General features: G+C 39.8%; 2 protein-coding genes across 2 annotated transcripts in view; both read left to right on the top strand.

The window, feature by feature from the left end:
- Window positions 1–17,136, top strand: part of rph3aa (rabphilin 3A homolog (mouse), a) — a 30,359-nt gene extending 13,223 nt beyond the window's left edge. The window contains exons 2-16 of the mRNA XM_035644101.2: window positions 5,075–5,203; window positions 5,348–5,477; window positions 5,808–5,891; window positions 7,066–7,231; window positions 8,410–8,592; window positions 8,730–8,942; window positions 9,206–9,285; window positions 9,739–9,813; window positions 11,409–11,518; window positions 11,607–11,733; window positions 12,115–12,168; window positions 13,148–13,299; window positions 13,528–13,609; window positions 13,718–13,814; window positions 15,494–17,136. Coding sequence (XP_035499994.2) covers window positions 5,075–5,203; window positions 5,348–5,477; window positions 5,808–5,891; window positions 7,066–7,231; window positions 8,410–8,592; window positions 8,730–8,942; window positions 9,206–9,285; window positions 9,739–9,813; window positions 11,409–11,518; window positions 11,607–11,733; window positions 12,115–12,168; window positions 13,148–13,299; window positions 13,528–13,609; window positions 13,718–13,814; window positions 15,494–15,627 — 1,816 coding nt within the window. The 3' untranslated portion in view covers window positions 15,628–17,136. The remainder of the gene's footprint in view (window positions 1–5,074; window positions 5,204–5,347; window positions 5,478–5,807; window positions 5,892–7,065; window positions 7,232–8,409; window positions 8,593–8,729; window positions 8,943–9,205; window positions 9,286–9,738; window positions 9,814–11,408; window positions 11,519–11,606; window positions 11,734–12,114; window positions 12,169–13,147; window positions 13,300–13,527; window positions 13,610–13,717; window positions 13,815–15,493) is intronic.
- Window positions 17,137–18,591: 1,455 nt separating this feature from the next.
- pla2g3 (phospholipase A2 group III) lies at window positions 18,592–24,624 on the top strand. The gene is made up of 7 exons (XM_035643799.1): window positions 18,592–19,207; window positions 20,552–20,684; window positions 20,788–20,922; window positions 21,436–21,806; window positions 21,904–22,033; window positions 22,388–22,498; window positions 23,427–24,624. The coding sequence occupies exons 1-7, from the start codon at window positions 18,685–18,687 to the stop codon at window positions 23,683–23,685; spliced, it is 1,662 nt and encodes a 553-aa protein (XP_035499692.1). The 5' UTR covers window positions 18,592–18,684; the 3' UTR covers window positions 23,686–24,624.
- The last annotated feature ends 1,798 nt before the right edge of the window (window positions 24,625–26,422 follow it).

Raw genomic sequence — 26,422 nt, 5'->3', positions numbered from 1 at the left:
TCTTTTAGTGGGAAGTGATCTCAGCTGCATGTATACTTTCAGTCTCAGCTCTTAGCTTAGCTCACTGGTCACCATTGTAGTTCCACTAAATGCCTGCATAACTACAGTTGATGCCCCTAATCATCATCATTTACATGTAATTTCCTAAACAAAAAGACCCCAAGATACTCACCAGATCAGGCTTCATCACCCCTCAGTGATTGGACCTACCCAGCTCTGTAACTGACCTACTACAAGTCCTTTGACACACAAGTGCTGCACGTGAGACACACTGAGAGTTCATGGAGTGAAAACAGCTACTATTGATAGGCTGTCATTTGTAAGCAGTTTCTGTCCTCTTCAGTGGATGACATTGAGAATCAGATAGGAGTGTCATGGCGTGCTGCAGAGCTCCAGTGCACATTGATCTACTGTAAGGCACTGACTGCTCCTGTCTATAATCAATTCAAACTGTGTGTGTGAGTGTGTGTGTGTGTGTGTGTGTGTGTGTGTGTGTGTTTGTGCGTGTGTGTGTGCGTGTGTGTTTGAGGGAGAGAAAGGAAGATAAACAATTCAAGTGTGTAGACATTGAATTTATGTATTTTTGTGTGTGTAGAATTTAAAATGTCATCGTTCCATCCAGTGGAATGCAATAACGTACTTACTGGTTCCTGTTGAGATTGCTGTATTTATTTTGTTGTTTTTTTAAGATCAACTCCACTTCATTTCAGTGGTGGTACTGACATATTTTACTGAAGTAAAAGTTGCAATACCACACAATAAAAACACCTGCATTCAAAATTTGAAGGGCAAAGTATCATATACTTTTGAGCAGCATTTTAATTTTGCATTGAAATTATCTATGTGAATTGTTTGCCTCTGGATTCAACACTTACATTTTTTTATGTTTTTCAAAGTTGAAAAAAATTCAGTTTTTTTGTCCTACAGACAGTTATCTAAATTTTGAATGTTGAATTCAGAAGCCAAAAATAAAAATAGAATTCAGTGCCTTTTAAATTTCAAAGTCTGGTGAGACACAGTCGGTTCCAGAGGGATGTCCTTCCAGTAAGACTGGCATGTATGATTTTTTTCATTAACCTTTCATGACTTGTCTGGTGGGCTGCATGGTGGTGGAGGTTGGCGCTATTGCCCCACAGCAAGAAGGTTCTGGGTTCAAAAACTCGAGAACCCCGTGGGTTCTCTCCGGGTACTCCGGCTTCCTCCCACAGTCCAAAGACATGCAGATTGGGGTTAGGTTAATTGGAGACTCTAAACTGATCGTAGGTGTGAATGTGAGAGTGAATGGTTGTTCGTCACTGTACGTTGCCCTGCGTGAGGCTGGCGACTTGAAGCCTGCATCTCATCCAATGTCAGCTTGGTCCGCGACCCTTAAATGGATAAAGCGGTGGATGGATGGACTTGTCTTGTCACCCCTGTGTCGTTGAATAATTACAGCACAGCTGACAGTGCTCTGCCAGAAGAGATGAAGTCGTGCACAAATGTAAACATGGCAAAACCAAAGAGGAATGATGTTGTTGGTGTCTCATGGTGGAATTGTGAAACAGAGGAACGTTTTTTGCACTTCTCTGAACACAAAACAGCCAGTGTCATACACATTGCTTCAGACGCCATGTCCCCAGAAGTCAGCTGGGTGACACATGCCATAACAGACGGCGAATGGTAATTGGTCAGGGAGCATCATGTAATCTGTCATGTCTCTCAGTCACGACACAACAAGAGTTTATGACACTATAATCACCTTATCTGACATGGTGGCCATCGTAACGGACAAAAATATCTTGTAGTCTGACCGCAACAATAAGTTAATGATCTGCATGATCTACAAATGAGCCCAAATGGGGTTTTTTTAACATTCGACCAATTGCCATTCGCACGTTGTCCAGGCTGTAACTGCTGTGATTTTATTCCTAATGACAGTGCGTCCGCCTCGAAGCATACGCAGTGGGAGAGAAAGGTGGGGGTCAGTACGAAAGGAAGAGACACTTTCAGCCCTTGAGTGAGTCACCCTCAAACACACACACATGCACGCACGCACGCATCAATCTGTCACGTTTACACACAGTCTGCTATGACAGCAACCCCTGACATTTACATGCATTGAGGACACATTTTTTAGGGAACACAACAGGGAGCGAAAGGAGGGGAAATGGATGAGACAGATGAAGGGAACTGAACCTTTATGTATGTGAGGCATTTGATTGCTCCTACTCAGCAGCCACTGCCGAATCTCACATGACATTCAATGCTTGGACACAGTCTTACAACTAGCCTTCTCTTATAGTACTTGACAATATTCCGACTTAGATGTTTAGAGGGCTGATGAAAATGAATACAACACTCAGTTCCTTTTTACATGCAGCTGTGAAAAGTCTGATTAATGTAAAACCTATGCTTGCGCCTTTTATAACTTTGTTATATTGTTATAAATGATAACCTGTGGTGGACTTGTTTGACCGTTTGGACCATCCTTCACTACCAAGTTATTGAAAAGGGTAGTGTTGCGATATTTGCACATATCCAAAAACTTGCCGACTATTTCATAAACTAGGTGTGTTTCTCCTTCTGTCCAGAAATGTATGGTTTTCTTGTCTTTCATCTCTACCTGAGCCTTGCCAACTGTTGTGTTGTTGGTTTTTGTGTAACGCACGGAGCTAGATGTGAACAGGCAAGAGGCTGTGTGTCGCAAACTGCAGTATAAGCCCAAATTGAAATGCATAATTTGAATGTGCTGTATACATGTCCAAATAATGCTCCTAAAACGTAAAGTCTGATTGGGAAAATGTTAAATTGTAAATAAGGCCGAATTCGAAAACAGAATGTTCTGTTTACATGACCCATATCAAATTCCTAATGTCAGGTTTTGAATGATTGTGGGATATTAGTGTGCATATTAATGCACACTAATAATTAACTGCCTTCAAACCCCAAACCATAAATATTTGGCATTGTTTATTGTTAATAATATGTATTTAGTACGAAGAGAAAATTAAATCAAAATTAATATTGGCACAATTTTCTCTCTGTGCTTACTGACTTAATTGTCAGCGAACATATCAGTCGTTCAGGGAGGTGTCGTCTGTTTCCGCAGCCTGGTTGGACCAGAGGCGAGAAGTTGAGGTCATGCTTTACACTTAACAATGTTCTTGTCAAATGATAATGAGCGCAAAAATGTCTTCAGGCTGCAAACCAGACTTCAATAACACATCACAGCTAGCAGTGCGCTTTCTACAGTCGACCTCAATTCACAGCCTGTTTTCAAGCACAAGTCGTTGCACACGAACACGGTGCCTGTGCACTCAGACATGACCAGCAGATGTTTGGGAATTTAACGACCAGATACACCCGTAAATAAAGTAATGACATTGATTTTATTCTCTAGTCCATTTTTCTTCACATGAATTGACCATCGTTATCGTTTCATTATTTATTTTGAGAATCACTTTAATGAACAAAAAATAGGTTTTACACAGAATATAAAATGTAATGTTGAACAGAGTAATCCACATCTCATCTTGAAAAGGAGCAGCATTAAGCTACCTTAATGCCTCTTCACTGAGATCTACATTATGTATATATATATATATATATATATATATATATATATATATATATATATATATATATATATATATATATATATATATATATATATATATATATTATCTATCTATTAATCTATCTAACTATCTAGCTATCTAGCTATCTATCTATTTACCCATGCAGCTCTTTAAGTTCCATCTGTAGCCTTAAGGCCTTAACTCACACAACAAATATAGCCACTTTGATTTAATCTTGGAGAATTTAAATCACTTAAAAAATAGTTACACAGGCGTCCATACTGTGTTTCTGAATACATCAAATACATGACTGGAGCTTGGTACACAAGGCATAAATTTATTTTCTACACAGCACTTATCATTTGAGGGCTGCGGCGATACTGGAGCAAATCAGCTATATATGATTAGATTCTAATCCCCAACTTTTAATCAAAACTTTTCCAGCAACAGTCCCTGATCATGCAGGTCCCCACCCATTTTGTAAGCAATATCATTGGAAGCCGCAAAATTATCAAAAACACAGACACATTTAGGGGAAAGCTCAACTCATGCTCTCAGTTCATAAGCTGACTGCATTTGATTTAACTGGCAGGACTAACTGCTGTTTTCCAAGCAAATGTGATTTATGTTGACAAATTGCACAGTTAGGTGCACCTTTTAAATTTGAAATAATATGGTGGTGACTACTGTAAAACAAAGTTCTCTCAGGTTAAGCAGCAGCAGCTAAGCTTTTCCAGACCTCCTTCTACCATGGCGCTCCCAGGCCAGTTGGATATGTAGTCCCTCCAGCATCCTCTGGATCCACCCCTATAGGTCTCCTCCTAGTTGGGTGTGTCAGGAGGCACATCCTGACGAGATGCCCAAGCCACCTTAACTGACCCCTTTCGACGTGAAGGAGCAGTGGCTCCACTCCGAGCTCCCTCCGGATGTCTGAACTCCTTACCTCATCTCTAAAGCTGAGCCCAGCACACTACAGAGAAAGCTCACTTTTATACCCAATCTCATTCTTTCAGTCACTACCCAAAGTTCATAACCATAGGTGAAGGTCAGAACATAGATCGACTGGTAAATCGAAAGCTTTGCCTTACCTTCACCAAAACAACGCCTGGTACAAATGGAGCACTGTAAAAATGTATTTGTCAATAGTAATTTGAAGTTGTTTGGACCTATAAAGTCCTGACTTTAAATCTTAATCTGTGATTCTTTACAAAGTCAGAAAGTTCTGTCACCTTGTGGTCTTTATTTCAATAATCCATGTTTGTGTTGTAAAAACTCACCACCTGGCCCTCAGGCTGTTAGTTTGAGACTGATGAACATCTGCATATCATTTGCCTTCAGAGGATCACTTGGTCAGTGTGTGTGTGTATGTATTCTTCATTTCCACAGTACTGGTTTAAATCCAAGTTGTTTTCCAGCTGCTTGTTTAAATCCTTAGATTTTGGTGTCTAGTTCTCTCCAGTTATGGCCTTTTGCCTATTTACTTTGCATGACACTTATACTCTGTGTGTCTTTTTCAGGATTGGGTGGATGATGAACAGGTCTGGCGGCCCCCCAGGGGAGGAGCTCACGGATGAGGAGAAAGAGATCATCAACAATGTACTGGCTCGCGCAGCCATGATGGAGGCCATGGAGCAAGAGAGGATTGAGTGAGAGAGAAAACCCTTGTCTCTGTTGCACAGAATCAGTGGGCCGTGGCTGCAGATGCACACTGAGCCGAATAATCTTGGGTGTGAAACCTGTGTCATATTTGTGTCTGTGCAAACATTAACTGTGTGTGTGTATGTTCTCAGGCGTCTCTCCAGTCGCCTGGACAATATCAAAAAAACAGTGTGTGGTGATGGACAGTCGCACTGTCTGCTGTGTGGGGCGTCATTTGGACCACAGGGGGTCACAGCTGTCCTCTGCGTGCAGTGCAAAAAGGTAGCTGGATATCTGCATTGTGTCCCATTTTCCCAGATGATGTAAGGAGTACTGGACTGGACCACCGTTTACTATAATTTCCATAATGTTGTGTAGATCCTAAAAGGTTTACTATGGCGATAAGGTGCCAGTGAGCCATACACTAACTTGTCCTGACACACACTGTTTCATGGTTGGTCTTACGCATCACATTCTGTTTCGTGTTGCTCTCAGTAACTAAGAAAATGTGAATGCGATATGAACTGTTTAAAAATATAAATGCTCTGTGCACCTGCTACCAAGGACTACATGTGTCTTACTGTATGTATGTATGTATTTCCCTCTTTGCAGCACATGTGTAGTGAATGCGGGATCTGGAGCAACAGCAGGACGTGTCCTATGTGGCTGTGCAGAATCTGCAGTGAACACCAAGAGGTGAGGGGAGAGAGTATATGAACAAACAGAGGAGGTTTGATAAAATCATGAGGCCTAATTATACCATTATGTCACTCTTTTGCCACCCAGGAGCGGAGTTTTCCTATGACATGAACCATTTTCAAGCTTTTAGACTCACCTTTTAGCACATAATTGCCTTTCAAAGTCCAGTGGCCTGGAAAATTACTTTCAACTGATACCCCCTCTATATCCAAAATGAGTAATGGGTGGTGATTTATTCCACCCCTTATTTAATCAAAAGAAAAATACAAATTGTATTTTGATTAATATGAAACAGAAATAGAAAAGGTCTGCTTTTCGGGTTTTTCATACTAATGCAGTTACACAATGCTGGTTTGATGATGGTGCTGTGTTGGCAGAGGTCTCTGCCTCAGGGAGGCCAAACTCTTTAAATAAATGCTCTCTACTGTCAGTCACACAGAAAATGACTACTCTGTAAAGCCACAAATACAAAATGGTCATTTGTCTATTCCATAACATAAAGGAATGGATAAAGAACTGACAAACAATCAATCAATTATTCAATTTGAAACATGAACAATCACACGAATCATGAACACAACAAAACACATTCCTCCATTTAGAAGGTTGAACACCTTAAGTTTATCTCCAAGTCAACACATGTTGGTCATTAGTAAACATGTACAAGAGCAACAGCTCATGTCACTTTCTCTCATAAAATTATTCGAAATGTTTTCTGTCTGGATATTTGTTAAACCATGTTTGTGAAACAAACTGTCAACACAACATTGACATATCATCATCTTTTAACTTGATATGTTGTATGTTGTTGGGAAACAGTTGCTTGTTTACTCATCCAGCACTTACAGAGCAACTATATCATTCATTTGGAGTCAAATTTGTGTCCAACTGATGGATCTATGCATTATATTCCCCCTCTTTTAGCTCTGTTTATGTCCTCCACCACCTCCTGGGTGAAATTTCTGGCTCTTTAGCAGCATAATGCTCCACCCCTCTCATCAGCATCACCCCCAGCATTTTTCTTTTGTGTAAAGATTGGGCATCTAGGGCCGTATTCAAGTCATCAAGTGTGATTAAAATGTTTAACATTGCATATAAAGTAAGTAGTATCCATTTTAAGCATTCAGCAAAGTATTGTTGTTGTATAAGGATTCTCTGTGTGTGCCTGCAGGTGCACAAGCGTTCAGGAGCTTGGTTCTTCAAGGGACGAGACCAGCAGAGTCTGCCTTCCCCCTTCCCCCTGTCCAGCCCTCGACAGTCCAGCACTGAGAGCAGCTCTGCTACAGCAGAGCACGATGGACCACAGGAAACTACAGCGCATCATCATCCTAAATGTGGTAGGCTTTACAAAGAGATTTACTCTTGCATGGATTTTCTTATATACCTAGATAATCCTAGCTATAAAAGTTATAATAATCTTTAAATATTCTCGTATAGTACATCATCGTGCATTTATGTATATATGCTGGAGTTTTTTATTTTTGTTGCTAATTTGGAGTGCCAGAAAGTTCTATTTAAATATACTGTTCTTCAAGTAGTACTTATTTACTGTCATTCATCCCATCTTAGACTTTATCCTGAGACTTAAATTGGTTATTGTAAATAAGATGTAGATCAGGTCCCTAATGTTATTGGTTGCATAAGTGACATAATTTTCGGACTAAATAGTGACTTCACTCCTACCACATGATCATTAATTATTTTGCGATCTATATAAGCTTTAGGTTGTGTCTATAGTCCAATGAGATACTTGAAAAAGGCTTTTTTTTTAACTATGCATGACACAGAATATACAAGACAATTCAACTTTATTAATCATAAAGGCAATTTGGTTTAGGGCAAGTGAAAAACAAAAACAAGATGCAGACATGCACTGACAAACATTGACAAACGACAACAGAACACAAACAGATACAATTCGGCTTTACATTGTCTCTCCAGCCCTATTATTTGTAGAGATGTATTGGAAATGTGTTTTTCGGACCATATTTTGGATTATAGACCCTTGACCAATCAGCTCCAAAGGTTAACAATCTGGAGATACAGAACACTTCCAAGTCCCACCAAGTTTGATTAGAATCTGTCCATACACACACACATGCATGGAAGCACACACACACACACACACACACACAAAGGGCTGAAAACAAGACTTCTCACAAATGCATCTTTGTCCAGCCTTTAAACATCGTTCAATGAGAGGAATGGAGGTCAGGATATAGAGATTTCATGATGAAGCGTGGGTAATTGAATCTGATAGATTGTTGTATGGAATTACAGCAGCGAAAACAGAGACGTGTGCAACAAGGGCGAGAAAACAACCACGAGAACCTAAAGAATTAAATATTTCCTGCATGTTGAGAGAGACAGCAGTGAGAAGGAAATCCTGATGGGCCCTCAAAATGTAATCTTTAATGAGAGTGTAGTGATAGTAGCATAAAGAGGATCTGCTGCAGTAGTATTAGTACTAACAGTATATAGTGGTGGAGGTGATATCTTTATTTTGTCTCCTCAGACCTCAGCACAGAGCCACGTCAGCAGCAGGCCTGTGGATCAGAACAATGGCAGACAGCAAGAACAACAGCTGACAGCTGTAATGAGAGTGTGTCCTGTCCAGCAGCTGTAATGAAGACGGAGGGACATGTGTTAGCCTCCAAACCACCTCGGCCTAACGCACAGCAGGCCATCCCCACCTCAGGTAAAGAAGTGGTGCTCCTTCCAAGAACAAGGCCAATGCTACAGGGCTGTTCTCAAAAACATTTAACATCAACATCATAATAGAAAAAGATGTTTCAGTCAGTAACTCTTGCAGATTTTATGTCTTTTTGCTTGTAGCTCCCGGTGCAGAGAGGGAAGAGACGGTATCCATTCCAGCTGTGGAGGAAAAACGACAACCTCTTGTCTCCAGTTCGGTTTCATCTCATCTTCCTGCAGCCAGAAATATTCCACCGGTTAATCCCCCTGCCAACAATCTCACTCCCCCAAGACCAACACCAGATCGAACAGAGGATGAGGATGAGGACAACGACTACGACTCGGATGATGCCAGTATGACTGGTTTCCTCTCCTGAGCCAACCCCCTGATTTATATATAGAAAGACAAAGTGTCCCAGATGTTTACTTTTCAACAAATTTTCATCACAATAGTGTGCCCAAGGCTGTTAAAGACATTCCCATTGGAGCAATGAAGAGTGACAAATTAATGTTTATCTGGTTTAGAGGGATATTGGTTTCTCTAAGAGGAGCCACAAAAACAATTCTACTTATCTTTTTCAGAGTCTGATGTCTTGCTGTGTTTTTTGTTCTGGCAGCAACCCTGGGATCTCTGGAGTTCAGTCTTCTTTACAAACAGGAGAACCATGCCCTCCACTGTTGTATAATCAAAGCTAAGGTAAACACGTGCACACATAAGACAAGAAGAGACTCGACGGGACAAAATTAGACAAGAGTTGAAAGAACTAGTTGAGATGAGACAAGAGAAAGCCAGGCTAAGACAAGATGAGACATGACAAGGAAAGACATGACAAGAAGAGACTAGAGAGGCAACATGATGAGACAAGACAAGATAAATTAAAATGGGACAAGAAAAGACGAGAAACAAGATAAGACTAGATGGGACCAGACTATACAGAACGAGTCAGGTTGGGACAAAATTACTAAACTAGAAAAGACAAAGCAATATGAGACAAGTCAAGAAAAGATGGGATAAGAAAACACAACACAAGACAAGGCTTATTAGACTTGTAGTACAGTAACAGTAATACTCCAACTCTGAAACAGATTAACATTACATGTATACAGTATCCCTGCTGAATCAAATCTTCATTTTTCTCACGGGTCTCAGGGTTTGAAGCCAATGGACTCAAATGGACTTGCTGACCCGTATGTTAAGCTGCACCTGTTACCTGGAGCCAGTAAGGTACAATCACTGTCATTATGGGATCAATGTGTTGATTTTGACAACTGCACAACTTGTTTTAATCACCATTTTATAGCTCTATTGTTTTCTTTAATATTTTCTAATGGGTGGTAAAACAATTATATTATTAGTCACCTTAAGGCCAATAGATCCTTTCACAGCTGATATACATGTGCATGCATTTGGCAAACAAAAGGTAGGCACCAACTATCTAGCTGAGTTAGCAAGCTTTTAACATTTAATTAAAACTATTACAAAATGTCTGGTTTGTTTGCTTGTTTGGTTCTACGTTTGGTTGCTACAAGTTCTACAGAACTCCAACAGGATCACCCTACCAAAGTTCCATACATTGTGGTCTTTCAATTTAATTCAATTCAATTCAATTTTCAAATACATTATATCAAGGCACTTTACATATCACGATATTACGGAGAAAACCCAACAGTTCCCACAATGAGCAGCACTTGGCGACCGTGGATAAAAAACCCCTAAATTTTATCAAGAAAAAAAAAACATTAAATCAACTTTGAAGCTTACGACTACTTATGACTTATTACAATGTAATTTCTCTCTGGTGTACACGTTAGGTTTCTCCAGCAAATATGTGTATATCTGGCCACTGAATATTTGACCACTGGCTGTGTCTTATACCCACTCATTAGTAGCAGTCAGGTCTGGAAGTAGGTCAGATCTGTTAAAGTCAATTTCTAGCATTCAAGATCTTTGGAGGTTAAAGGGATAGTTCAGTGATTTTTAAGTGGGGTTGTATGAGTGACTTATGCATAGTTAATATGTTACCTTATGGAGATGGTGATCAGCAATGTCATTAAATGGAGTTTGGAGCGGAAATGGAAGTAGCGTAAGTCTCAGTCCCACTGTTGCAGAGGGGACTGCCACGAAACGTCTTTTTCGACACATTTTAAAAAGTTACCTAAAAAAAACAACGTTCAATTGTATGCTGGAGACCGTATTTTTTCACTGCTTTCGTTTTCCGCCAGACAGCCGTTTAAGTTTGCACTTTTTTTTCAAGCAGACTTCGGCCATGTATTACTGCAGCTTTGAGTCGAACAGCTGATTTGTGGAGTGATACTGCACCGGCACGAGTTGGCGCAATCACTGAACTATCCCTTTAATGCCCTTTTATAGCTTTATTAGCTATTGCACTTTGCCATTCTTCCATTGCCAAACTGCACATGCACGCTTACACGTCATCAATATTTACAAACTGTAAATGGGTCTAGATGTAAGATTTGGTGGCGTCTAGAAGTGAAGTTGCTGTAAAGACATGATGTATGCAGTGTTTTTGTAACAACGCAAAGCTTTTTGGAAGGCATTTGGGTGTGCTTATTCAATTTGAAACACTCTCAGATTATGTAATGTTCATGGCATTAAGCATAAGTGTGCAAACCGAGGGTAGGGGATTTATGCCATGAAGAATTGTCATCATTGTGGTTTTCTCTTGAGTGGACATATTTTTGCTGTGAAGCCAAGCAGTTTTGACATTTTGATGACAAAAACCCATTCCACAGTAATTTCCCAATAAAATCTATCATGTTTCTCTTCTCACTGTCTTGTCTTGTGATATTGACCCTCAGTCCAACAAGCTTCGTACCAAGACACTGAAGAACACTCTGAATCCTGTGTGGAACGAGACACTAATCTACCACGGCGTCAACAACGATGAAATGTCACGCAAAACTCTCCGGTAAGAACAATCACATTTAATCCCTTTTTTAATTTTTCTTGTAGCAATTACATCAAAATATTCAACAGAGTGCACTATCCGTCTTCAGGCTTTCAGTGAGTGATGAGGACAAGTTCGGACACAACGAATTCATAGGAGAGACACGATTAGCGCTGAAGAAACTGACGTTTAACCAGCAGAAGAAATTCAATGTTTGTTTGGAGAGAGTGATCCCGGTAAGCACACATGTCCTTTTAAAGGAACAGTTTTTTTATTTCAGGAATTATGATTATTGATTTTCTTACCAGGAGTTTGATAAGATCGGAATCCTTTCACATGAATGCTAAATATAAAGCTAAAGACAGTTTGGTCAACAGGCACGGCAAGGAACAGCTATTTACAGTACATTGTGTGCATTGGCTTAATTAAATATAAAGCTAAAGATAGTTTGGTCAACATGCACGGCAAGGAAAAGCTATTTACAGTAAATTGTGTGTGCATTGGTTAAGCTTTTTTGATTTCTTTCATGTTTAATTTCCCATTTGGCGTTTGTGTAACTAATGATGATGATGGTGTTGGTGGTGATGGTGGGTATTACTGTTTTACTTTATTTACAGGTGAAGAAACCTGTAGGAGGCTCAGCTAGAGGCATGGCTCTCTATGAGGATGATGTAAGACCCTCACAAATACTAGATCTCACACATCTGTTGAAATATTTCTCACCACTTGAGAAGAACCCAAACTGACATGTATGATGAATGTATCTGACTAATAGGTATTGTGTCTGTATCCAATGCTTGATATATCTTATTCCTCTGCCCCATAGATGTACGGATGTATTGATTTGATAGTGACCTTATTAAGCAGATCCGGTATCAGCCCGATGTGATCGACCCAGATGAAATGTCTCTATATATCTATATCAATATAGAATTCATTGTTTCTGCTCTCAGTTACAAGCATTTTGTAGTAGCACAGCAATGCTCTCATGGTACCTCAGCTAAAATTGTCCCAGTGAGTTCCACACACACGCAGCGTGGTATACAGATTTTAAATTTGGTCAAAAGAGAGCACTGCTTTTGGATCAGTACTCTGTATCAGCAGACTCGCAGTGTTGAGAAAAAATCCAATCGGTGCATCCCTCCACAGACCTCCACTGTTGTCCACGTTAAATGGGTGCCATGTTCCTTCATCACCACGAACGCTGTGGTTTATTTTGAATCAATCCTACATTCACAGTCTTGCTTCCCCAAATACTCAATAGCACACCAAATGTGGACTGTTGAAAATAGTTTTGGGACATAACTTCTTTGAAACATTGATAGTTTTGGTCTTTTCATTGGATTTGCTGACAATATCAACCCCTATGTAATAGCACCAGCCTGAACCTGTTAGTAACTTAAAAGGAATAATTTGGAAATTGCAAAAACGTGTCCACAGTTACATTCATAAAAATTTGATGAAATGGAGTAAAATCCTACTGCATAATAACATACTTAAGCATGCACATTATCTTCCATTAATACAGTATAATCCCACTGGATATGTGCACGTGACAAAGGAGCATTAGGATAGTGATAGTGATTGATGTGATATTACTTGATCTGAATGTGTGTGTATGCATGCATTTTTAAATGTGTATGTGTGCAGCTGAGTGAAGGTGAGGACTCAGAGGAAAGAGGTCGAATCCTGGTATCACTGATGTACAACAGTCAGCAAGGTCGTCTCATGGTGGGCGTGGTCCGCTGTGCTCACCTGGCTGCCATGGACTCCAATGGATATTCTGACCCGTTCGTCAAAGTGTATGTTCTCCCTTTGGTAGCATCCTCCTAAACCTGACTATACAGATCAGCTCTTATGAAGACAGAAATGTTGTTTGTGTAATCCGTACGCTGGCCACAGTTATACAGTAACTTTGTAGACGTGATAGTAGTAACTCTTTGCTAGACAGCAAATTAGCGTTCTGCCTACACTGTTGAACTGTTCCTTTAAGTATTCATAGGTTTCCTTCTTGGTCTTTTGTGCTGTAGATGTCTGAAGCCAGATATGGGAAAGAAAGCTAAAAACAAGACGCAGATAAAAAAGAAGACCCTCAATCCAGAGTTTAATGAGGTCAGTTCTTGTTGTCTGTTGTTACTGTTTTTTGTGTTATTTAGTTTTTTTCATTTGCACATACTGGACTTTGTTGACTTTGTAATTAACTCATCACTGTGTTTTCAGGAGTTCAGCTATGAAATAAAGCACGGTGAACTCGCCAAGAAAACCTTGGACATCTCAGTATGGGACTATGACATGGGCAAATCCAATGATTTCATTGGTAAGTGTAGATATTGGCTTGCAATCACACTTCGCCATCCACCTTGTCATCATTAGCCTGAAAAATGAATGGAGATGGAAATGTCTTTTGGTTAATTAGTTGATCAGTCCACCACAGAAATATCTAGACAGCGGTTGAATTACCATCAAATTCACTACAGACATCTGTGATCCCCAGAGGAAGAATCCTAATGTCTCTGGTGATTCCTTGACTTTCCATCTGGCACAGTTACAATGTAAACATTTTTATTTGTCTAGTTTATGACCAACTACCTGCAAAAGTAATTACAAATCCAATCAAACTCATCTGTTTATTGCTAGTCAGCAAATGTTATCAGCATGTCAGCATCATAATTGTGAGCAAGCTGACATTAACATTGCTGTGACAAGAACAGCTTAACACTGCTAATATGAATGCACACTCTTGAATGGCCATCTGCCGTTGATTTGGTCGTCTCTGGCAGACTGACAGTAGAACCGTACTGGGCCAAAATAAAAATCTGAATTCACATGTTGATTAATTCACTATATTGATTCTCCCTGTCTGCGGCAGAGCCCACAGTGAAACCAGAGAACTCATGGTGACACTCGGAGCCTTGCTCAATCATTACAGATACAATAAAGATCATATAAACAGCAGGAGACGTGTTATTTCAAGAGCTGCCCCCCCCCTTACAAATGTGCCAGAGCAAAAACGGTAGAAAAGACTTGAAGCCTTAAAGAAAGTGGCAGGTGCTATGGTGACACACGTGTCTCAGAGTTAGCAGGGATGATGCGTTTGGTAGAATTAAAGCGTCAACTAATGACATTTCCATCAGCCTGTGCTAATGTTAGCTAAAAGCTAAATTCTAAAAAATAATGCCAAATGTAGATAGTTAACCTGACAACAGTCAAAGGTTCAAAACATTCATGTCAGCTGTGATCACAACCGGTGCCAGGGGCGGACTGGCCATCTGGACGTTTTGGAGAAGTCGGCCCAGCTGGTATTTGTAAGGGTAATTTAAATCTTGCATGTTTGGGAGTCGGAGTCCAGGGCCGCATTTGAGTCCCAATAAGGTAACAGGAACACAGGGGATCCTAAACGACAGAGGCAGAGCTTATGCAACTCAGTGATTTTACTTACAAATGGCTTACGGGATGGTGAGACAGGCAAGGTTCAACACCAGAGAAGGCAGTCCAAATTTGGTTATGCACCGACTGGGACCCAAAGTCCAATAATCAGGCAAATTGCTGTAAAGCACGCAGAAACAAAAACCTGAAGACACAGAGCATAGAGCAAAGGAGTTAAACTGGTGTGTGTAGTGATTTGGGAATGAGGTGGAGATGGGGAGATCTCAGGTGACTGCAGGGACCATGAGAAGTGGGAACAGTGTGTGTGGATGGTACCGGCAGTGAGGTGAGGTGAAATGTAGGAAAACACAGAGAACACCTGGTGGACAGAAAGAGGAAGGTAGGTTTGCGGCGAAACGCTAAATGCTAAAAAAATAATGCCAAATGTAGATGGTTAACATGGTGATCACCATGTCCGCCAAACATCACCATATTAGCATTGACATGGTGAGCATGTTAGCATGTCAATAAGCTTTTACTTTAGAGCAGTGCTGTGCCTAACACTGTAAACATGTACTTCGACTTCATGTGGGTTTAAATAGTGATGTTAACTATTCTCTCTGCCTTCAGGAGGATGTCAGTTGGGCATCCAGGCTAAAGGAGATAGTCTGAAGCACTGGTACGACTGCCTCAAGAACAAAGACAAGAAGATTGAGTGCTGGCATCTTCTGCTGAACAACAACGCTGTTCACTTTGAGGATTAAAATGTCATCTCTGCTCTGTATATTCTTTCTCTCGCTTGCTCTCCCCGTGTAATATAAAGTCTTCCTGTGAGCACGGTAGTCAGATGTTATTCTCTCGGTTTTAATGTAGATTGTCCAAAAGTGCAAAGTACAAGCTACATTTCCAGCAGTTTCAGGCGACCAACATGTATGTTGACCCTGAGGGCTCTTTGGAGTAAGGGGTCGCAACTAAACAAAACCAGGAAGCTGTATTTTTGTCATTTGCATCACATCATAAACTCTGCCACATAATATGCAGCAATGATGAAGAGAGATTATCATATTTTATGGAGAAGATAAAACTCTTGTTATCATTGTCTTTGAGATAAAGTGTACCTCCAAGTTCAGACCCGGGGAATTCCCAGAGGGAATTTCCGGTTTTCTCTTTGACCTTTCCCCCCCCCATTTCTATCATACGAGATCATGTACAGTGTCATCAGCTGATGTATGTGACCACGTTGTTTCAAGTGCTTGCGTCACCTAAACATTGCATTTCACTTAAAGTTATCATGCATCGTGCATATATTAATATCAAATGGGACTCAGATTTTGGGTTGATAAGACAATGTGGTCAGACTCTCTTGTTGTTGATGTGTTATGCTTTTGATACAGATCAAATGTTGGTCTCATTATCACCACTGTCACTATGCAATCCTCTCCTGTGCATCTGTGAGCGTTTTGTCATTCATGCTGCAGAAATCAAAAAGGCCCAAATGCTTCTGCATGGCATCTTATGAAGAAGAATGAAATTTAATCATGCAACAAATGCGCTGTTCCAGGAATCAAATGAAATATTCCTCAGATGATATATTTGATGGATATATTCTATTTCCAAGTTTACTACATATTCACTTTCCCCTCTGTGTTTATGTTGATGCATGTCTGAACTCATATCGTAGCATACACGTGGCAAATAAATAAAAAACACTGCGGCACTCCCTTTGCTCCTCTGCTTGTTTGATACGTGTTGTGTGACATGGAAGAAAACTTTGTCTGAATCAGGTGAGGTTTGAACCAGTCAGCTCATACGGACACGCAGCTGACAGTTTTGTGAACTTTGACTTCTCCTGATAATACAGAACTTCTGTCCAAGTGGGTAAAAGTTTATGGACCAGTTGCTCTCTGAAAAGTGTGTCCTTGAATTTAATCAAGGACCTGATCTTTCTCTTCCCTCTCATTTAAGATAAATCAAAAGACAGGCAGGTCAGACAGGAAACCCAAACATTTACATTTGGCAAAAGACAGATTAATACAGGTAATCTGACCAAAACCCCAACCTCCGGACAGCAGAACAGAAAGCAAAACAGGCACCTTGTAAATGTGTAGAATAATGTAATGTGTTGTAGCTTCTGGAATTTGGCTGTGAAGCTAATGTGTTCACCCCCATCTGGTCAGAGAATGTTTAGAGTATGACCATCTTTTAAAAGAAAAACTGTTTGTGAAGAATGTGAAAGTGGGGGGAAAAAATCAATAAAGATACAGTATGCTCAATTATGTTAAATTTTTTCTGATTTCTTGTGAAATTGTGGACAAAGTCCCCTCTTCAGAGGAAAACAATCACTCTATGGTTGACCAGCTCGTCCACACAAAAGCCACTATTTGTGATCAGGGATTAGGGTGGCGTTTGTGTCAAGTATGTGACAACATTTTGATGCTGCGTAGTTCTGGTTCATTTCCAGTTTTAGCAGAATCACAATTTCTGAAGGCCTGTTTCACTATCTGTTTCACTTGTTTACCTTAACTGTTGACCTTTTTTGGGAAAGAAAAAAAATTATCACTTTCTTTAACATTGCAAGATTGGGCGGTTTTTGAAATTTTCACCAATTTCCCAAGGTTTTGATTGAATCTAATGGGACTGTTGGGTCTTGGCAGATGCTGCTTTTTGTCTTTAAAGAAAAGACAGAAAGCCCCCTGATATTATGGTGTGACACCAGCCCAAAAGTAGTCAGGTGGTCTACATTGACACAAATTGTAATTTATGCACTTTGTTTTGTAGGGTTTTAGATTTGCTGTGAAGTGATTTTGCTACGTTTGGACAGAGCCAGGCTGTTTCTGTTTCCAGTGTTTGTGCAAAGCTAAGTTAGCGGATGTACACAGTAATTTCACACTAAAACAGTTCAACTATACTTGTTCTGTCTCTTATCTGTGGCCTCGTTATAGGAACAAATTCTTATGAAAAACAAATGTAAATGGGCAAGAAAGTAGTTGGCTGTCTGACCCAATTGTGATTTTATCAATCAATATTAATTTATTACTGTGTCACATTGTAATTGAAGTGTCTATTCAGTGTGTGTGTATGTGTGTGTGTATGTGTGTGTGTGTGTGTGTGTGCGTGTGTGTGTATGGGTGTGTGTGTGTGTGTGTGTGTGAGTGTGTTGTGTTGGGGGCATGCCAGTTGATTGTCAATAGTCACATTTTCAGACTGATAAACCATCTGGCTTGTCTCTCTCTCTCTCTCTCTGTGTGTGTGAGTGTGTTTAAATCAATATGTCAGTGTCACTTTAAGGTAGAGTTAGAGAGAGAGAGAGAGAGAGATTTGATTTTTTAAAAACAACTTTTATCAAAATTTACCAGAAAACATCACGGTCCTCTACAAATTTACAAAAAAATAAAAAACAGAAAATAAATAAATGAATGTATTGAATAAATCAAGTCATAAAAAACAAAGTGAAACACCACTGGTTTAAAAAAGAGAGAGAGAGAGAGAGAGAGAGAGAGAGAGATAGAGAGAGAGAGATTTGATTTTTTTGATTTTTAAAAAAACACATTTATTAAGATTTACCAGAGAGAGAGGAAGAGAGAGAGACGTTTGACTATTCTGACAGGTCACATGATTCAGACTGATTTAGTTTACTTCACATCCACCAGAACACCCCCGCACGCCTCCTCCCCTTTTCATTTATAACCGACCTGGAGTCTGTAAATCTTGCATAAGGTCCTCAGTGAGTGAAGCAATAACTATAGTTTTAGATCTGGGGGTGACACGGCCTCTCAGCATCACTCAGTCAGCCGCTGTTGCCTCGACGTGCCGGTGCCACCATGACGCACATAGCTCCTCTTGTCATTTTAACATCATTCCTGGTGTGGACTGCTGCAGACGCCTCGGTCCTGTGTGTCTGGACTAAAGTTTTGCCCAACGACGATGTGCACTACAGCTTTCTCCAGCAGGGCTCTCCATCTCTGCGTCTCTACCACAGCGCCTGGTCCGGGGGGCGCACTCTGCTCAGCTGCGCCTGGAGCGACGACGCATCGGTGATCCAGAAATATTTCTCTCTGTGTCAGGAGCGCACGCAGGACTTCACGGATCACCCGGACCAAAATTTGGATTTAAACTCCGTTCTCGGGGCTGAGGATCAGTGCGTCTCTCTGGACTCTCCAGGAGTGGAGGAGCTCGGGTGGCACGAAGTGAGAAGGCTGGCGAGGAGCGCTGGTGGTCAGAGTAGTCAGGGTCAAGATGAGAGGTCAGAGGTCAGGACCCATCTTCGTGTAAAGCGCGGTTTCATTGTACCCGGGACTCTCTGGTGCGGCTCTGGCAACAAAGCGCTATCATATGCAGATTTAGGTATGTTGGCTTATATATACTTATACATATTTATATATAAGTAATGAAATATATATATAAGTAATACGTTTATATGCATTATATTCTCTTATCGGGTTCACAAATATAGGTTTAATAAAAAAAAATGTTGGGAACCATTAAAGTCAGCTAAACAATATTTGGAGGCAATGTTATGTCAAAAGTCAAAGGACGTAAACAACAGTGGTCCCTCTGTAGTGTGCATTTAATGGCAAAAAACGTTGTGCTTCCATAAAGTTGTGGGACATATTTTAAAAAGAACTGTAAAACAGAATTGCAGCAGAAGCTGAGATAGCCTAAGTGTTGAGCACAGGAAAATAATGGATCCTACATTTCCCATAATACAACTTAGTATCCTCTAGGGCTGCAACTAACGATTATTTTCAGTATCAATTATTCTGTCGATTATTTTCTTGATTAATCGATTACTTGTTTGGTTCATAAAATATCATTAAATGGTGAAAAATGTCGATCGTGTTTCCCCAAACTACAAGATTAGGTTTTGTTTTGTTTTGTCCACACACCCAATATATTTAGTTTATTGTCATAGATGAGCAAATAAATCAGAAAATATTCCTATTTAAGAAGATGAAATCAGAGACTTTTGACTACTACTTCAATCGATGAATCCATTATCAAAATAGTTGCCGATTGATTTTTAGTAGTGGATTACTCTCTGCTCTAGTATCCGCTTTATCAGAGGCTATTATACTTTCTCTGCCAGGCAAATGTACATGCCTCCAGTTGAAGGCTTTTTGTTTAAAACTGGGGCAATGGAGGGAAGAACCTGGCCTGGGAGAAGTGAGCATAGGCTGGAGACGTGGGCTGATAGGAAGCTGAGGAGCAGATTGTGGCATTTCAATGCAAATCAATGGAATTCCGTGAAAACCATTTAAGCATCATTTATGTCAAAAACAGGAAGGCACTGATCGAAAGCTTTGCTAGTGGTCAATTTGCAAACTACACAAGATACCTTTCAAGTAATGTTTCCAGATTTGACAAAGGTCATCCAGAACCACAGGAGAAATGATAAAAGACTCGTAAATCGACTGATATCTAAACTCAGCTTCCCGCACGGATCAAAAGTTTATTTGCTCCAGTTGTTCCCAAAGTTTATTTGCTCCAGTTGTTCCCAAAGGTTCAGTTTATGTAAACACACTTTGACATTTTGCTGGCAAATAACTCAAGATGCAAAGGTTTTTCTTAGAATCATTTTACCAGACTGGAATAATCTTTTTTTATCAAACTGAAAAAAATATTATAATAAGGTTGTGGTAATACTTGTGTTTCATCGATGCTCTGTTGCCCTCACCTCATCTTTTGCAGGGATTTTTGCAGACACAGACAGCTGCTGCCGGGAACACGACCACTGCAAACACACCATCCTGTCCTTTCACTCACAGTTTGGTGTTTTTAACCGCAACATTTTTACCATGTCTCACTGTGACTGTGACAACACGTAGGTTTTTACACTCGCACCCACACTAGTCTGCTTTTTGGTGTCTGTGGTTTAATTTTTGACGTTGTTTCTGATTATGAACCCAAAATGATCGGTGTTACAGGTTTCGCAGTTGTCTGAGGGGGGCGAATGACAGCATATCTGATGTGGTGGGATACACCTTCTTTAACCTGCTGAAGATGCACTGCTTCGAGTTCTCCCACCAACTCCAGTGTACACAGAGAAACTGGTTTGGAATGTAAGTACTGGTCTAAGTTATTCAGTAACATTGTGGTGTGTATACTGTATATCGGTTTGCATTTTGAGTACAATAGATAAATCTGTTTTGTGATTTATCAGTGATTAAGATGACTGTATAATTCAACCTCTGTACAATAAAATAATATTTTCTTATACCTCTTGTGGTATCTAGTCATGCAGTTAGATTTGGTTTTGTTCATCCAGGATTTTGGATATCTGTCTCTCAGATTTGTCCAGCCACTCTTGAATTTTTAGCCATGCAAGCTGCACAAAGGTTGGTCCTGATTGAAGTATCATAAGAACGATTCTATGAATTTCCATCAAATTTTGTACAGGCATTTATGTCAGTCATTGTGCTAGGCTGAGGAAACAAATCGCTTGATGTAGATTGAACATACACACAAATGTGGTATTGATCTTGTCATCCCGCTCACAAGAAAGCAAATAAATGTATTTCCCAAAATGTCATACTAGATCTTTAAATGACTTAAACCTCTGTTGAAATTTACAGGTGTAAAGAGACTAAAATGGCTCTGTATGCCGAGGTTTATCCACCCACACTGTACGAGTCCACCAATCCAACAGAGTCTGACGTGAACAGCACAAGCTCCATCATCAACACCACCACACATTCAGAAATTCCGAATAGCAGCACAACAGACCCACAGCTTTTCTCCATCACCGATGCTGCGTCTACAGTCCCTACACCTTCAACGAGCTCACCCTCCGCCTCCATCTCTCCTTTAACCAATGTTACCACCTCCACAGTCACAAACAAATCAGAGACACCCAGAGGATCTGTACCTGAGAGTAGAGACGATCTGGAGCGGACGCCACCCATCTTAAACCCAGCTGTGACTGACCTGGACGCTGATATCACAGGTATCCAATGTCACACACATCTCTCCAGCATTTCAGCTTAAATTTCTGCACAACAATTAAGGAACCCAACGTTTCCGTTGATGCTTCCCCTCCACAGGGTTGCAACTGTCATGTGGAATCTATAAGGATCTTGATGAGTGCAGGCAAAAGATCCATCCCCAGCAGATGAGATATGGCCTCCACAACCTAGAGCCCAGGTCACTGTACCACTGCAACTGCACCAGCAGGTAAATCAATGATTCTTATTTTGTACATAAAACTCCTATACACTTGTGTCACACCATGTCTAAACTACGCAAATTTACTTAACCCCCAGACTAAACAATTCTAGTACTATTTGCAGAGCCTGTATAAACCGTGTGATAATGGTGCAATCACTTTCATTTCTGTGTGAACTAAGTCATCTACACAGACTTAGATTTATTTTATGTACTTGGATATCATCATAATCTCATGTTTGCACTTAAGGTGTCTCGTTCTCTTTTTTCTTTGGCAGTTTGTTCTTCTGCTGTATTTGTTGTTGGTTCTCTCGGCAGGTCTCCTGTTCTCTGACATGTTTTTTTGTCTTGCTGTCCTTTCAGATTATTCCAGACTTTGGTTAAACAGAGAAAACTGACTGAAGTACATGGTCTTCTGCTTGGACACGTGTCTCAATCTTGCTTCCTACCACAGGACTGCACAACAGGCAAAATGTCAGTATATACAGTACACCGATATACAGTACTGTATATTTATCCACACGACCTGGCTTTAACAAAAACACTGAACCATTGTGTGATTTATCATCTTTATATGCAATATATTTTGATCATTTGGATGAACAGAGATGGAGTAAGTTAAATTACCAATACAATCAGGTCCTGTAATAAAAATTTAATTTAGGGAAAAGCACAAAAGTATTATCACTTAAATGTACCTTAAACATCCAAAAAGAAAAATATGGGCATGCAGCCCGTTGTCAGACAAACCTAATGGAGTAAAACGTATAATATTTCCATGTGAAATGTTCTGGATTAGAAGTTTAAAGTATCTCAAATGGAAATACAATACAAGTATTTTTTTAAATAAACTGTGTACTTAAGCACAGTACCAGTGGCTCTCATCCTGGAGGCCGAGTGCCTTTAAAGGGTCAAAGGATAAATCTGAAATTAATGGTTAAGAGAATAAGAAAAAACAAAGTTTTGCTTCACAAATGTGTATCTATACTTTTGACTTTTTTATTATCTTTGCTTTTTTTAAAAAAAAATGATATTGGATAATGAGATTAAATTATCCACTCTTAAGTGCATCTTCTAACAGTTCTTGTCAACAGTTCAGCTGACAAGGGGCCCCAACTACTTTTTTGCTCTTCTGGAGAGGTTGACAAGTCAAAAAGGTTGAGAACCACTGGTTTAATCTGTAACAATACATTGCATTTTATAAGCTTATCAAATTTTGTCAAATAAATCAACGTCAAATAAAGTAATTACTATCTGTTATACTGTATGAATTGAGTAACGAGTACAATATTTGCCATTGAAATGTCATGGAAATCAAGTGTAAAGCAGAATAAAAATAAAAATAATGTACTTCAGTAATCATACAGCATCAAAAAAACATCATTGCTTCTTTGTTTAACAGCTGTACAGCAGTTCTGGTGAGGGCAGATCTTCCTCAGCTGGACCAGACCAGCACAGCAGAGGTGGAAGAGAAGCGCCATCTACTGGCAGTAAGACTGAAGATCAGGAGGCCAAACACCAGGAGAGCTAAAAGAAAAGACCAAGCTGTCAAGCTCCACAAACTGTGTCTGCGGATGACTCGGCCCAAACAAATGAACAAGACCAGAAAACATGGTCAACGTGCTCAATGGCCAGCTGCAAGAGGAGAACAGCTTGTCTGAAAGTGACTATTATGGAGACCCAAAACATAAGACATCTAATCATAAATAACCATATAAATGAATACGGACAAAATATACCTATAACCATGAAACTTTATTGCAGGTCATTTTATTTTGTTACAGCACACATTTCAACATTTATCTCCCCCAAAGTCTGTTTTATCTCACAAGAACCTCTTCTTCATCCAAGTTTTACTTTATGATGTCACTTCTGTCAATGAAAAACAAATGGGGCTGAGCCAGTTATGCGATTGGCTGTTGTTATGGTCTGAACGACTGGCTAGATATTGTTGATTTCATTTGATATGATTCAATCAACAAAACACAGCATTTCAATGGGTAATAAGTTAAAATGTGGGCATTTATTTTCCAACTTGCTCCCAAGATTTTAATACAAAACACATGAACAGACTTTGGAAGAGGTTATAAATCAAGTAAAGAAAGACTGTTGGATAGAACATTTCTTCTTACTAACTCTATTGCAGTGAAAAGCAGGTGGATGAAATATTTCTTCATAATGATGAGCTGAGTTATAATGATGATTTCACAATTTCATGGTTATAGGACATGTTTGATCTAAACATGTGATTATTTATTTTATAATCCATAGATCCATTTACTGTACCGCTTATCCTTAAGGGGCACATGTGGATTCTGGAGCTATTCCCAGCTGTCACTGCGCGAGACACCTGGTACATCCTGGACAGATTGAGTGCCGACATAACGAGACAAACCACCATTCACACACATTCACACCAAAGGCTAATCAACCTACGTGTCTTTGTACCTGGAGGAAACCCACACGGGCAGAGGGAGAACATACCAACTCCACACAGGAATGGCCTCGTTAACGTCTCATTCATTTATCGATGAACAATTTGGGTCCCCTTTAAATCAAACCTACCGACTTCTACAATAAAAGATACAACTTTTCCTAAAGTATTATAAAACCTTTTGGCACAGGTGTAACCGATCACATTAATCATAACAGAATTTGAGGCAATTCAGGAGTCCTGCTATTCTGCATGCTGGCTCTGGCTGAGTTCCATTTACCCTCGGAAGTGGGATCCCCGAGCCCGGGAGTCAGGGTGATGATTTTTTTTTCGACCTCCCAATTTGGAATTCTGACTTGGAGGGGCGTTCCAATTGCAATTTCTGACTCAGAGATCGGAATTCCGAGATTATACTGGAACGATAAACCCAACTTCCGAGGTATGATGGATCGCAGGGTTAGTTTGGTGACTTATGCTGCATTCCATTGTTCTTGGAAGGCCATTCAAGTCGGGATTACAAATCGGAAACTCATCCAAGATACATGTAGACCAAGTCGGACTTTGGTGTCGGTATATAACTAGCTTGGCTAGTTTTGAGCTGTGTGGTTATGTTATTTGAAAGACATAGACGTTTCTCTTCACTGATGGTGCTGTGGTAGCTCATGTAGGTCATCAGTACATGCTTGTGATGTTCAGAGGCTAGACAAAAAAAAACATGAATTTCCTTCGGGCATCCATGTTTTCCAAGCAGATGCACTGTAACGCATTTAGATCGGAAGTCGGAAAAACTGACACGGAATTATCGACTTCCAACTTGCAATGGAACGCAGCATTACTGATGCATGGGATCCATCTAATCCATCCATAAAGTAATTAGTTACACCTGTACTTTTCCAGCCAGGAAACATCTGCCACATCATGGTTAACTCACATTTATGCAGCACTGCATACATGACTGCTCTAATTCCACCATAGCAACCATTAAGGACACTGAGGTAATCTCATAATTTCTGGGGATGCTTGATGGTTTTAACATTTACAGATATTTTTTTTTATTTTTGGCTTTATTTTATTTTTTGATGTAAAGACAAATTCAGTTTAAATCAAATACCATCACCTGGTATGTATGTCTGATATCTTAGCTACAGTCCTGCTCAGTTTTTAAGTTTCAGCACTCGTTATTTTTTGTACTGTATTGTATGAGTTGTAGACAAATGCAAATTATGTTGTTAAATAAGTATTTGAAAAGGAAAGTGTTTGGTGGAATTGGAGTGTAAATATCTGTACATAAAAAACATACTGTGAAATATTAGTTTTTTGATGTGAAAAGAAAAATGAAGGAATAGTTTGCCATTTTTTAAATTGTGTGCAATGCTTTCTTACAAGACTACTTTGTACAACTAGCGTCAACAGTGGTAAGCTAAGTGACAAGACACCAGTGGAAACAGCTAATCTTGCTGTCTTGCTAAGTTTTCTCTGCTAGCGAACATGGTTTATTGCCAGGGTAGATAATGGTCACTAGCTGGTTAGCATGCTTACTTCAGTTGAAGCCAATAAGTGATAGAAATAGGAGCCAAACAACAATGGAGACACCACTTGGCTAATAAAGGATTGAAGTTTGATACTGAATTTCCAGGTATCTACTAGATCAAGTAAACAACCGTTGGCTATTAGCTATATCAAAAGCTTACATATAGCACCTTTAATGGGTAGATGCTATCAATTTTTCCAACTATAAAAGTGACAATTAAAGCACATGGAAAAGTTTAAAAAACCCCACTGAATTACGTTTTCGTCTTGCCATTTAAATAAAAAATGTTACATGTTTTTTTATCATTATTGTTCTGTTGGTTGGTTTTTGGTACGGCATAGGAAAAAATGGTAAACTGAAAAACATTTCCACGAGCAATTTACCAACCCCCCCACCATTTCTAATCTCCTCCTCGCACACACAGTGCCACAGT

This window comes from Scophthalmus maximus, chromosome 1 (assembly GCF_022379125.1).
Source record: "Scophthalmus maximus strain ysfricsl-2021 chromosome 1, ASM2237912v1, whole genome shotgun sequence".
Lineage (NCBI taxonomy): Eukaryota > Metazoa > Chordata > Actinopteri > Pleuronectiformes > Scophthalmidae > Scophthalmus > Scophthalmus maximus.
The sequence above is the reverse complement of the archived record's forward strand: the minus strand, read 5'-3'. Positions and strand labels throughout refer to the sequence as shown.